The sequence below is a fragment of the Elephas maximus genome, chromosome 26 (genome assembly GCF_024166365.1).
Source record: "Elephas maximus indicus isolate mEleMax1 chromosome 26, mEleMax1 primary haplotype, whole genome shotgun sequence".
NCBI classification, from domain to species: Eukaryota; Metazoa; Chordata; class Mammalia; order Proboscidea; family Elephantidae; genus Elephas; species Elephas maximus.
Window position 1 is genome coordinate 16,774,560 of NC_064844.1, and position 13,295 is coordinate 16,787,854.

The following is a 13,295-nucleotide window of genomic DNA, read 5'->3' on the forward strand; positions in this document are numbered from 1 at the left end:
CTAGACATTATGGAGCAGATTGTGATTGTAGTAGATAATTCTAGATCTTCTAGAACCAATGCAAAAGGCAACCTAAAACAGTATGGGTTAAGAAGGAAAAAAAAAAAATCCCTAAATAGCCTCAGAAACTGATCCTTAGTGACCAAGGATCTTAGATAGGGAATTTAGACTTATTAAGTTTAAAAAGAGTCCTTTTTTTCTTCCCCATCACAAAAATTATCCAGTAAAATCTGTGTTCTCTTTGGGTGGATCTGTAGCAAGGCTCACTCATGGGTCATTTCAACATCTTGGTAGGCTCTTTAGTACTCGGAGTTACTGGAAGTAAGTCATTACCAACGAAAAGCTGCTCTTTACAATTTTCTAAAACAAATCCATGGGGTTTCATCTACTAAATTCTAATCTAGATTAACAACAACCTTATTTCCTTAATATGTCCTCATTTTACAATCTAGTTCCTTTGGCTGTTTCTGTGAGCTTAGCGTGCTAGGTAAAAAACGATACCAAAAACCAAGTCATTTTTCATTTCTACTGAGAGCTTGCTTATGAGAAAATGTATTCAAGGTCAATGGAAAGAATTGCTGGAGAGGTCTTTATAGCTTTTAAGTTGGGTTAATGAAGAAAAAAGGGTCTTTGGGGGATGGAAGTGGCGTTACTCAGGTGCAATCGCATTCAAAAGGAAGAGGTACTTTTGGGTTTTTTGGGAAGGGAAATGGATATGGTGCATGCGAAGGTGAGCTCACCCGGGATACCAGATTATCAGGACTCAAGTCACAGCACTTTCCAAGAATCTGAAAATGAAATGGGGAAGGGTTTTTCCATTCTTGCCCAAGGACAAGGAACTGGACCTGTGCTTGCCTCAGATAAATTAATTCAGCAAATATATACTCCCTCTATGTGCTAGGTGGAGCAGTGGTTAAGAGCTGTGGCTGCTAACTAAAAGGTTGATAGTTTGAAGCTATGAGCCGCTCCTTAGAAACCCTATGTGGCAGTTCTACTCTGTCCTATAGCACCGCTATGAGTCAGAATCAACTAGACAGCAATGGTTTATTATTTAATGTGCCCTGTACCTTTTTTTTTTTGTACCTTATCCTATCTGCCAAGTAGTATGTAAAGTGGGAGAGAGGGGCAGTGAAGATGAGTCCAAAAGACACATGGTGATTTGCCTAAGTTTACTAGGCAAGTTCCTGATAGAACCTGGGTTTTAAATATGTGTACTTGCCAGTGTACTAACCTGTGTACAGTGTAAGGTAGTGATGATACCAGGCCTAAACTGTCCCATTAAGGCAGGGCTCCGATGGACTAAGTGAGGGCTTTTCAGAGGAGCCAAGTTTGCATATTCCCACGAGCTTTGAAGAAAACGTTTTTTCAGGGTTTAGGAAATAATGCATTAGGCTAAAAATGTGCTACGAATACCCTTCTGGAGGTTAATTAATAACATTTTAAACTGACTTTAGAAATACTGGAGTCCCTGGGTGGTTTAAATGGTTAAGCATTTGGCTACTAACCAAAAGGTTGGCAGTTCAAATTCACCCAGAGGCACCTCAGAAGAAGAGCCTGGTGATCTACTTTCAAAAGATTAGCCATTGAAAACACAAAGGAGCACAGTTCTACTCCGAAACACATGGGGTTCATGAGTTTGAATCCACTGTAAGAGCAACGGCTTAGTTATTTTATTCTAGAAATAATAAAGCTTAATTTTTAAAAAATTGTTTCACAGCAATTTACAAATAATGCAAAGAAAAATACCTTTGAGTTTTAAGAATAATAGATAACCCAACCAAAACCTATGCCCTCGAGTTCATTGCAAATAGATAACAAGCGAGAGTAAAACGCCTAAAAAACGGTAAAAACAGGGATACTAAGGCCGTATTCACTGGCAGCCCCACGTCACGCAGCTCTGGGGAAACAGGACACGGCCCGCCCCTCGGCGCAGGGAACCGCCCCGCAGCTCCCACTGGAATCTCGCTCTAGCTCCGCCTCCGTTCATCGTGGCTCCACCCCCTCCGGCCGCGCGGCGCCTTTGCGTAGTGCTGTCAGGAAGCAGAGAGGCGGGACTTTTGGCGTTTGAAAAACTTCCGGCGGGAACCGGAAGGTGCAGTCACAGACGGCCTCCGGTGCTTCAGACATCCAGGCGGAAAGGTGAGCTGTGCGGCTTGCGGGCTTGCGCGAGCCCTACGCCTGGGCTCTGATATTTTGGGGGGCCATTTAAAAAGTTCCGAGCGTTCATTTGGGAAGAAACACCCCCTTTAAAATGAGAAGTTTCATTACATTTTCCTGCATTGGTCTGTGTCTCATAACCAACACCCAGACAACTCTTAGGTGGCGCGTGTCAGCTGGCGCGTGTTCTCAGCCGAATTGCAGCAGCTCTTAGTACACAGGGGCAGACAGGGGAAAAACCCAGGCGAACCTAGGTTGTTTTTATTCCCCTAGTTACTGGAGATTGGAAATCATTTTTAAAAAAGAACAAAAAAGGGGAAGACCCTCAAGGAGATGGGTTGACACAGCGGCTGCAACAATGGGCTTAAGCATACCGATTGTGAGCATGGCGAAGGGCCGGGCAGTGTTTCCTTCTGTGGTGTATAGGGGAGCTATGAGTCGGAACCGACTGGACCGCACCTAACAGCAACAGTTACTGGAGAGGGAGGAAGAAGCATCCTTTCACTGTCATAGGGCCCTGTGTTAATCAGCTCCAGCTTCAGCAGTGTACTCGCCATATACAAAAACCAAACCCATTGCCGTGAAGTCGATTCCTACTCATTGTGACCCTATAGGACAGGGTGGAACTGCCCCATAGGGTTTCCAAAGCTGTAATTTTTCGGAAGCCGACTGCCACATCTTTTTCACCACCAGGGCTCCTGGCATGTAGGATGCGCTAAGTAGCTGTTGAGGTAGCAAAGGAAGGGAATTCTGGGCAACTTTCCTCAAACCTCCCAATATGACAGCAAGTCATTAATGGTGTGTGGAATGGGAAACAAAGCTAGTCTTGGTCTTCCTCTGGATTCTAGTCCTTCCTCTGCTACATCTCTGTTCCCTTGAGTGAGACCCCACTGGATCTCAGGCTTCTCATTCATGAAAATATTGCAAGGCTATCTGATCTCTAAGACCCCACCCATCTCTTGTACTATATGTTTTTAATGACTTGGTTCCAGGCACTTTTGTGGTTGCCTCAGGGAAAATACTTTAGATGCTTCTTAAGGATTTGGGCCCCCTCTGCCCTCCTCGGATTTTTTATTGTTGTTTTCTATTTTATTTTTGTGTGTGTGCAGGTGTCCCTGCCCCCTACCCTCCTCAATTTTCATTTGCTCTAGTTTAGTGCCCCTCTGGTAGAAACACAGCAACCTACACTTACTGATTGGGAACATGCCTCTGTGTTCAGTTAAAAAGAATCAAAACTTAGTGAAATTTGGGCATAAGGTTTATTCAGAGAAGTTATCCTATATGCATGTAAACTCATTACCGTAGAGTCTATTCGGACTAATAGCGACCCTATAGGACAGAGTAGAACTGCCCCATAGAGTTTCCAAGGAGCGGCTGGTGGATTTGAATTGCCAGCCTTTTGGTTAGCAGCTGTAGCTCTTAACCACTGTGCCACCAGGGCTCCTATAGGCATATAGGGAGACCATTTTGATTCTTAAAAAAAAAAAAAGGGCATATGGCTCAAAGAAGCAAGGTACAGTTAAAAACCTAAGTGCTCAGAGAAACACCTGAAATCAACATAACAATATATTTATTGTGAGTAGATATGAAAGCATCAAGAAGGTGCTGCGAAGAACGAACAGTGAAAACAGGCTATATAGGCAAGGTCTGGGTGGGGTAGTCTCCTGAAACCCGTTGCCATCGAGTCCATTCTGACTCACAGTGGCCCTCTAGGACAGAGTAGAACTGCCCCATAGGATTTCCAAGGAGCAGCTGGTGGATTCAAACTGCCAACTTTTTGGTTGGTAGCCGAGTTCTTAACCACCGTGCCACCAGGGCTCCAGTCTCCTTCAGGTTATTGTAAATACCTTTCTTATTGCTTTCTCAGGATATAGTCAGAGCCTGTGCAAGGTTTCGTAAACAGAGTCATTAAGGACATGCCATATATCCTAAAACACAGCTTCCAGTCAGACCCTGGAGTCCCTGCTTCTCGAAACTGACTGCGAATAGATGCTCTCCAAAAAAGCCCAAAATGGTCTCTGCTAAGCCGCTAACTAGGCTATTGCTTGACCTGAAGGCGATGTCAGGAAAACTAGTTCTTTAAAGGCTCAAGGTTCAAAAGGACACCTGAAGGCAGATGGCCTGGGTGAGTCACCCAAACTCCACAGACCCAGAAGTCTGGATTCCAGGGAATTAAAATGGTTTCTCGGGAAAATGAGGCTTGTAAAGAGAAGCGGAGGGAGAAATACAGAAGATCAACCACTGAGTAATCTTGACGTGATTGAACCGTGCCCTCCCTCTTTTACTGAGATCAAATTGATACCAGGTCACAAGATGATCTCTGCCTTTCCTCTCAGCCATATCTTTGAGATTCAAATTAAGCAAGCCTGGCTTCCAACAGGAAAGAAGTGATTTGCAACTTTGGATGAGAGAGAGAAAAAAAAATGCTGGCAGGATTAATTTTGGTCAGGAGTTTCTTTAAAGTGAATGTTTGGTTTCATGGGGAAGAAAACTTCACAATCAAAGCAAGATGTCTGCTATCAATTTCTCTTCTTTACAGTATGTAGTATTATGTTCATTTAATACACATCTATAGAGCAGCTATTAAGTGCCAAGGAGCCCTGGTGGTGCAGTGGTTAAGTGCTTGGCTGCTAATCAGAAGATTGGCTGTTCAAACTCACCAGCGGCTTGGTGGGAGAAAGATTTGGCAGTCTCCTTTTTTTTTTTTTTTTCCATGGTGGTTACAGCCTTGGAAACCCTGTAGGGCTGTTTGTTCTCCCCTGTCCTATAAGGTCACTACGAGTTGGAATTGACTCCGTAATAATGGGAATTAAGTGTCTGTTACGTGAAGGAAAAGACTGAAGATTACCCTGCCTACTCCCTGGAGATTTTTCCTGGTTCTGTCAGGGCCCTGTCCTCCACAGTGGTTCTGAACTCACTGGATTGAGTTAACCTGTAGCTGCTGGCAGATCATAATAACCCCTTCGGTATTGCCACGGGGCAAGTGGGGGTTAGAACTGGAGGCATTCTAACATATGACTGGCTTGGCCCATATTCTTTAGTTAATAAATCTTAAAGTAAGTTTATTTACATCCTGTATTATGTGATATCTCCAGTTATTTGCCTTTGAATTTGGTAAATATTTTCTAGTGGCACTAATGATTGATAGTTTTGTGTATGTATTGTGAACATGTATGATAAGGAAATGGTTTGTCTTGTTTTAGGAATAACCTGTCTGCTTACCCAGTCATTCGGTATTACATACTCGACTGTAAACTTTGTAAAGAGGTCTCTATTTGCTGTGGATAGCATCACTATCAAATAACACTTGTAGGGTACTCAAGCATATAATTCTCAAAACACTAAGAGCTGTTACCCTGTAGGAACTTACATTTTTCAGAAATGACCCACGCTCTTAAGGCTTTTGAAACGATCAGCTGGCCGTCAGCTCCTCCTGTAGTTGGCAGCCACATAGGAGGGGAAACCAGTGTTTGGGGTTATGAATGATCTTCATGGTTTTTTCCCATGACGTTTTCTAGCTGCAGAGTTATTAGAGTATTAGTTTGGAATGATATATCATTTTATAGCCAAGTAAAGTGAGCAGACTATTGAAGTCGTGTGGATTTCATGTTCTGTTTCTTCCAGATGTCATCATTGCCAAGAAGAGCAAAATTAAAGGTCCAGGCTGCCGCATCCAAGGATGAATGTTCTTTCTTCTCGGAGTTGTAAGCATATTGGTGTAATACAGGGTGGGGGAATGATTTCTGTATTAAGGAGTATTGCGCTCTCTCACTCACTGACTTCTTAAGTCATTTGGATTGAATGGGTTGTGCCTTTTTCATTCATTCATGTAACAAATATTTATTAAACTCATGCTTTTTTCAGGTTCTGTCTAGGTGTTCGCGATAAAGTATTGAATAAGCGTTAAGCTCCCATTTCAGTGGTAGAGAGAGCAGATGACTAAACATGTAATAAACTAACAACTAAACATACAGTATTGACACTGGGATATAAGTTCCTTAAGGCCAGGGAGGATGAGGTGTTGCTTTGGAGGAGAGTTTCTCAACATTGGCACCGTTGATGTTTTGAGCTGGATAACTTATGGGGAACTGTCCCTCCGTGTCCCCTAGATGCCAATAGTGACCTCCCTCAGCTATGACAATCAGAAATATCTCCAGACACTGCCAGATGTCCCCGAGGGACGGGGGGCAAAATTGTCCCCTGTGGAGAGCCTCTGCTTTAGGTGCTTAGAAGAAACGTAGATAAATGACTGGTTAGTGTTAGGCAGTAATAGTATTACTGTGCTGTAAAGAAAGAGAAAGCAGGGCGAGGGGATAGAGAGCACAGAGAGTGGTTGTTGGGGGCACGTTTTGGATAGAGTATTCAGGGAAGCTCTTTTGGAGGAGGTGGTACTGTACAGAGATCTAAATGAGATTTGTGGTTGCATCTTGCAAAGATCTGGGGGATGAGTGTGCGAAGTAGAGGGAGCAGCAAGTGCAAAGACCTTGAGTCAGGGATTGAGCTTGTGGTTCTTAGGGAACAGCAAGAAAACCAGAATCACCAAGGCAGAGAGTGGTAGGAAATGAGATTAGAATGGGACAGAACTAGTCTAAGGAGCCCTGGTGGTGAGTGGTTAAAAGCGCTTGGCTGCTAACTGAAACATCAGTGGTTTGAATCCACCAGCCACTGCACAGGAGAAAAAAATGTGGCAGCCTGCTTCTGTAAAGATGTACAGCCTTGGAAAACCTGTGGGCAGCTCTGCTCTGTCCTACTGCGTTGCTGTGAGTTGGAATTGACTCAGTGGCAGTGGGTGTGTTTTTTTTTTTTTGGTGTTAGGGTCTAATATGCTGTGATAGAGTGTTAGTATCCTATTTGGAGTAGGTTGGCAGGCCATTGGAGAGTTTTGTGCAGGGATGTGACATGATCCAGGTTACGTTTGTAAAAGATTATTCTTGATGGAGAACAGACTGTATGGAGGCAGGAATGGAAGAAGAGGAATCAGTTAAGAAGGTTATTGTGGAAGCGTGGGGTCCTAAAGGTGAAGTGGTGAGAAGTTGTCTGATTTGAAGCTCTAGTGGGCAGGACATGCTGTTGTGAAGGAAAGACAGAAATTTTGGGAAGACTGGAAGAGGAACAGGTGTGAGGGTGGTGAGCTTAAATTCTGTTTTGTTTGGACTTGCTAAGTTTGAGATGCCTGCTAGACATTCAAGCAAAATTAGATACATGTCTTGAGCTCAGATCAGGTCATGTTGGAGATATGAACTTGAGATTCCTGTATTCAACCATAGAACGAGGTAGGGTCATATAGGAGTCAGCAAAAGAGACTGAGGAGAAGCTGCCAGCAAAGTTCTACAGGAGGAAACCAGGGAGTGGAGTTCCTGAGAGGTGTGTGGAAGATGATCTTTGAGTGAGGGCCAGCTGCTGCCGAGAGGTCGGAAACGACTAGGAGTGAGAATTGACTAGCTGCTACATTTGTTATGAAGTCACGTCTGTACTTACGTGATGTTTTTCTTTATAATAACTAAAAGGACCTTTGTGTCTGTTTTGTCACTTGGTAATATTTCTGTGCGAACAGAGTTAGTCAGTACTCCTTTTTGACAGGTGACGAGATGCTCAGTGTAGTGACAGTATGAGTGGAGGAACTGTGGTTTTCTAATTCCTAGCCCACTGTACCTTTTCAGTTTCACGGCTGTTGTGTTGTATTATTTCAATGATTTTCTGTTTGTGGTCTGCTTACTCCTTAGTTAGCAGCATTCACCTCTGAAGAGAACCCACTTGGAGGATATCAGTGGCTTCAGCTGTCGTAACTATGCTCTCTTAAGCATAATTTAAGGATCCCCGTGTTGCAATGGAGCCCTGATGGCGTGGTGGTTCAGAGCCATGGCTGCTAACCAAAAAGTCAGCAGTTTGAATCACCAGCTGCTCCTCCGAAACCCTATGGGGCAGTTCTACTTCGTCCTATAGCGTTGCTATGAATCGAAACCGATTCAACGGCAGTGGGTTTGGGTTTTTTTTGGTATTGCAATTGTTAAGTGTTTGGCTGCTAATGGAAAGCTTGGCAGTTTGAATCCACCAGCCGCTTCTTGGAAACCCTAATGGGCAGTTCTGCTCTGGCCTATAGGGTTGCTATAGCCAGAATCTACTCGATGTAAAAGGGTGTGAGTGTGTAAGCATAATTTAAGGAGCCCTGGTGGTGCAGTGGTTAGGTGTTTGACTGCTAACTAAAAGGTCAGCTGTTTGAACCAACCAGCCACTCCATGGGAGAAAAGACCTGGAGAGCAGCTTAGGAAATCCTGTGGGGCAGTTCTACTCTGTCGTGGTCACTGTAAGTTAGAATCAACTAGAGAGCATACAACAACAGAGCATAATTTAGCTAGGAAGTCATTCAGTCAGGCTTTGCTTCCAGGCAGAATTTAAGGCATTAAAAAAGCCAGATAGCTCTATTCACTACTGTCAGTGAAGGAAGCGGTCACCCTTCCCACCAGTATTGATCTCTGGCAGGAGGGGTAGAAGCAGGAGTCGCTGGGTTGCCAGGAGCATGGTGTTCCTTTACCAGAGCTCACACAGCTGTTTTTTCCCTGCTCTTCCTCTGCATTTGATGCTTGAGTTGTTAGAAAAGTGTGTAGCTGCACCTGATCCAGTTGGATCAGGAAGCAAATCTATTCTGTGAAAAGAAGAAAGGGGCTAATTAAAGCAGTTGGAAGGGTTTGGGGTGTTGGGCTTTTACTTAGAGTGTTTCCTAAAGCCATTTCTCACTCCTTGCATTGGTTTGAATATGTTAATACAATTTAAGTGAATTTGATTAATTAACACTTAGGAAATAATTTAAGTGTTTTTCACTGTTGAAATTGAAAAGCTCACGTTGACTATGGTATGACATGACTAAGTGAGTTACTTGTCAATAATAATTTCCCAAGTTTTGAGTGTATGTGTGTAGCCTGTCTGTCAGCAGAGGGGAGAATGGAGAGACCCGTGATTTACAGCTGTTAGGGGTATTTGTACATCATTCCCTGATCAACTCTATTGTTTCAGTTCTTAGCAATGTGTGCTGATCACCTGTACTCTCATAACTCCACTTTACATAGAAACACCTCCTGCCTTATTACTGTTTGTTCAAGAAGCATGGCATGTGTTTCCTTTTTCCCTTTGATGTTTGGCTTCATTTTCCTTGGAAATTCTCTGGCAATTTACTCTTAGATCATCTTCGTCTGAAGAAGATGACAAGGAAGATAGTGTTTGGGAGCCCCAAAAGAAAGTCCCCAGAAGCCGTAAGCAGCCTGTTCCCAAGGAATCTAAGCCGAAGAGGATGCCACGGGTAAAGAAGCACAGCCCGAAGATCAGTGATGGCTTAGAAGACGTGGTTGTTAAGGAGGAGCTGGTAGGTGCCTTAGCTAAATAGAGAAAACACTGTAGTGTTTTCTTAATTGGCGATGTTACTTTTTTTTTTAATTGTGCGTCAGATGAAGGTTTACAGAGCAAATTAGTTTCTCATTAAACAATACACATATTGTTTTATGACATTGGTTGCCAACCCTGCTATATGTCAACACTCTTCCCCTTCTTGACCTTGGGTTCGCCATTTCCATTCTTGCAGCTTTTCTGTCGCCTTCAGCCTTCTTGTCCTTGCCATTGGGCTGGTGTGCCCATTTAGTCCCATATACATAGTTGAGCTATGTGTATTATTATTGTTTGTTTTATATTTTGTTTGTTTTATGTGCCTGTCTAAGCTCTGACTGAAAGATAAACCTCAGGAGTGACCTCAGTGTGTCCAGGGGCCTTACTCTTGAGGTTTCCCCACTCTGTCAGACCAGTAAATCTTGTTCTTTTTTTATGAGTTTGAATTTTATTCTACATTTTTCTCCAGCTCTGTTTGGGACGCTCTCTTGTGATCCCTGTCAGAACGGTTGGTGGTGATAGCTGGGCATACCTAGTTGTGCTGGACTCGCTCTGATGGAGGCTGTGGTAGTTGTGATCTGTTAGTCCTTTGGACTAATTTTTCCCTTGTGCCTTTGTTTTTTTCATTCTTCCTTGCTTCCAGACAGGGCGGGTTCAGTGGAGTATGTTAGATGACTGCTCATAAGGTTTTAAGACTCCAGACGGTACTTACCAAAGTAGGATGTAGAACATTTTCTTTATAACCTATGTTATGCCAGTTGAGCGAGATGTCCCCTGAGACCGTGGTCCCTAGCCCTCAGCCCAGTAATTTGGTCCCTCAGGGAGTTTGGATGTGTCTATGAAGCTTCTATGCCTTTGCCTTGGTCAAGTTGTGCAGACTTCCCCAGTATTGTGTACTGTCTTACCCTTCACTAGGTTACCACTTGTCTATTGTCGAGTTAATGTTTTTCCCTCCCCAACCCTTTCCTCCTTCGTAACCATCAAAGATTATTTCTTGATGTTACTTTTTCTTTACACAGAGTAGGACAGAGCATGGAAATGACAAAAAAAAAAAAAAACCTCTCGACAATGGTGCCTCCTGCCATAGATCTTAATATTATTTACTATCAGATGCACTGTGTTGAAGGAGAAGGAGTATCTATCAACTGGCATGTGTGTACATCTCACCCTTAGCAATCACTTTATCTGTATCACACTGGACACAAACACCCAGCACAGCAAATTATATGCTATTTTACTATACGAAAGGAATTATTTATATCCAGAATCATTGGCTGTGGTGTTTCTTTAAATGACAACTTCCCTAGTACATTCATAATGATACTCTTTTAATTTGCAGTGAAAACACAGCTTTCCATGGACACGTTTGTTGTGCGTGGCCAGGACACTGTGTTGTACTTTGCTGGGCCCCTGAGTAGACACTTTTGAATCGGTCTTTTCTCTTATTATCAGGCAGTGTTAGTAATCCTATAAAAATGTTTCCTGGTAAACCAGTACATCTATTTCTTCATCTTCACATGCAAGCTTTTCACTGATCATGCTTTTAGTGAGTGGATGGGCTTTATTTACAGCGGAGAAAATACGGGCTTCTATCATCCTGCTGACTGAATTGGGAGGTTTCTCATTAAGCATGGCATAGCTTATTTCCTATCCTAGGAGATCTTGCAGTTGAGCGATTCTTTGTATTAGGGTCACAAAGCCTTTGAGAGTCTGATAAAGTTTATGGACCTGTTCCTCAGTGAAACATACACAGGCATGTTCTCTAAGTTTTAAAGTGTATTTCAAAAGGGTTCACAGCTTAACAACCCTTGTCATGGTGACTTCTTGATCCCTCCATTCACGCTTGGCGTATGGATATTTTTTAAAGGAAAAGAGGAAACTCAAATAGAAAGTCTCTTACTTAAGAGACGTTCTGAGGATGTTTAGAATGTTTTTCAGACTGCCCACATCATACATTTTGTAGCTCATTGGAAGCCCCATGTTAGAAGGTTTCATTTCATTACATTTGGCATTTTGCTCTGCTATAACTGCCACAGAACAAAATCATTAAAAATCCTGTTTTAATAGAGCCAGAATTAGCAGCCTGCCAATTTTTTTTTGAGCCTATTTTTAGCAAACACCAGTGACAAAATTCATCAAGATTCAGGCTACCTCATCAGTGTCTTGTCCCCCTTCCCGCTTCCCATGTTGCTGGCATTTACCATCTCCTGGTCACTCATCTTCATTCACTGACAACTTTAGCTCCTGCTTCAGGTCTTCCTGGCTATGCCATGTTCTATCATCATTCTTGTGATTTTATCACTGCTTGGAGGATACCCTTGTGTCCTTGCCCTCCATCTCCAGTGACCTGTCCTCCTTCTCTACCTTGAGATAGAAAAGATCCTATCTCAGTCTGAATCTTCTCATCACCAGAAACTGTGCTGCCTCTGACATTTCTGCCTCCTTAGCACCACCGTCTCCTGTTCTTTTAGCTCACTTGTTCAAGACCCCTCACTGTCACACTTTTGCAACCTCATCCCAACCTCTTACCAGCAGTTCTCAACCCCAGCTGCACCTTAGAATCACCCGGGGAGCTGAAAAAAGTGCCAGTGCCCAGGCCCCTCTTCTAGACCAGCTAAATCAGAATTCTGGGGCTGGTGCCAGGGCATCAGTGGTATTATTTTTTTGAAAGCTTCTCAGGTGACTTTTATGTATAGCCAGGGTAGAGAACCACCGCCTAACCCTTTGACTGTAGCACTTTTTCACTATCGGCTCAGCCTTTTCTTTCCTACATTGTGTAGTTAGATTCCATGATCTATCATTTAAATCATTTTTTTATTAAATAGCCTCAGCATTTTTCCTCTTCCTTTTTTTTTTTGTCACACATGGCTGATAAAACCTCAGCCCTGGTTGAGCCATATCCTCTGTTCTCTGCCTTGCACCTAGGCAGCTGAATATTGCTGTTTTCCTTTGACTTTAAAATCTCAGACCTCAGAATGGCACACACAACTACCTGGAAGCCTCACTGTTTTCCTCCAGCAGGTTTGCTTTTCTATTTTTTTCTTAAACCTCTGGAATTCCTTTCTCTTGTCTCACTGTCAGCTGTTGACATTGCCTTTTACGTATTTGATAACGTATGAAGCTTTTCATTGTCTTACACAGAGCTACCTATGTTTACATTCATCTTCTTCTGTCCTGTTAGAGTGGAGACAATGTCACTCCTCCTATCAGGGGTTAGTCCCACCACTTACACTCTAGATCTTGTCCCCTCTTGCCCCCTCTCCTTCAACCATTCTCTTTCTCTTCTGTTGCCAGCTTTTCTTCCATTGGATCTATCCCTGTTGTTAGTTGCCATTGAGCTTATTCCGACTCATGGCGACCCTGTGTGTGCAGAGTAGCACTGCCCTATAGTGTTTTCAAGGCTGTGACCTTTTGGAGGCTGATCACCAGGCCTGTCCTCTGAGGTGCCTCTGAGTGGGTTCAAACTGCGACCTTTTGGCTAATAGTTGAACACTTTACCGTTTGTGCCACCAGGGTTCTGATCCATCCGTACAGAGTATAAAAACGTTCTTCTACATCTCATTTTTAATGGCTCCTCTTGGCCCCATATCCTTCCCCAGCTATCTGTGAAGCTCAGGCATATAACTCAAGGCAAGGTCTGACTGATTTGAAGGTCTGACTAATCTGATCCTTAAAGATACCAGCTACTTTTAGATTTAGATAATACATTGCTTACATAGATAGCAAAAAAGAACGGTCAAATATTTTTTGGAGTCTTGGATTTA

General features: G+C 43.2%; 1 protein-coding gene across 1 annotated transcript in view; it reads left to right on the plus strand.

Annotated features, from left to right (window-relative positions):
* The first annotated feature begins 2,085 nt into the window (after positions 1 to 2,085).
* SRBD1 (S1 RNA binding domain 1) overlaps positions 2,086 to 13,295 on the plus strand; it is a 232,976-nt gene continuing 221,766 nt past the window's right edge. The window contains exons 1-3 of the mRNA XM_049870618.1: positions 2,086 to 2,139; positions 5,782 to 5,861; positions 9,334 to 9,514. Coding sequence (XP_049726575.1) covers positions 5,782 to 5,861; positions 9,334 to 9,514 — 261 coding nt within the window. The 5' untranslated portion in view covers positions 2,086 to 2,139. The remainder of the gene's footprint in view (positions 2,140 to 5,781; positions 5,862 to 9,333; positions 9,515 to 13,295) is intronic.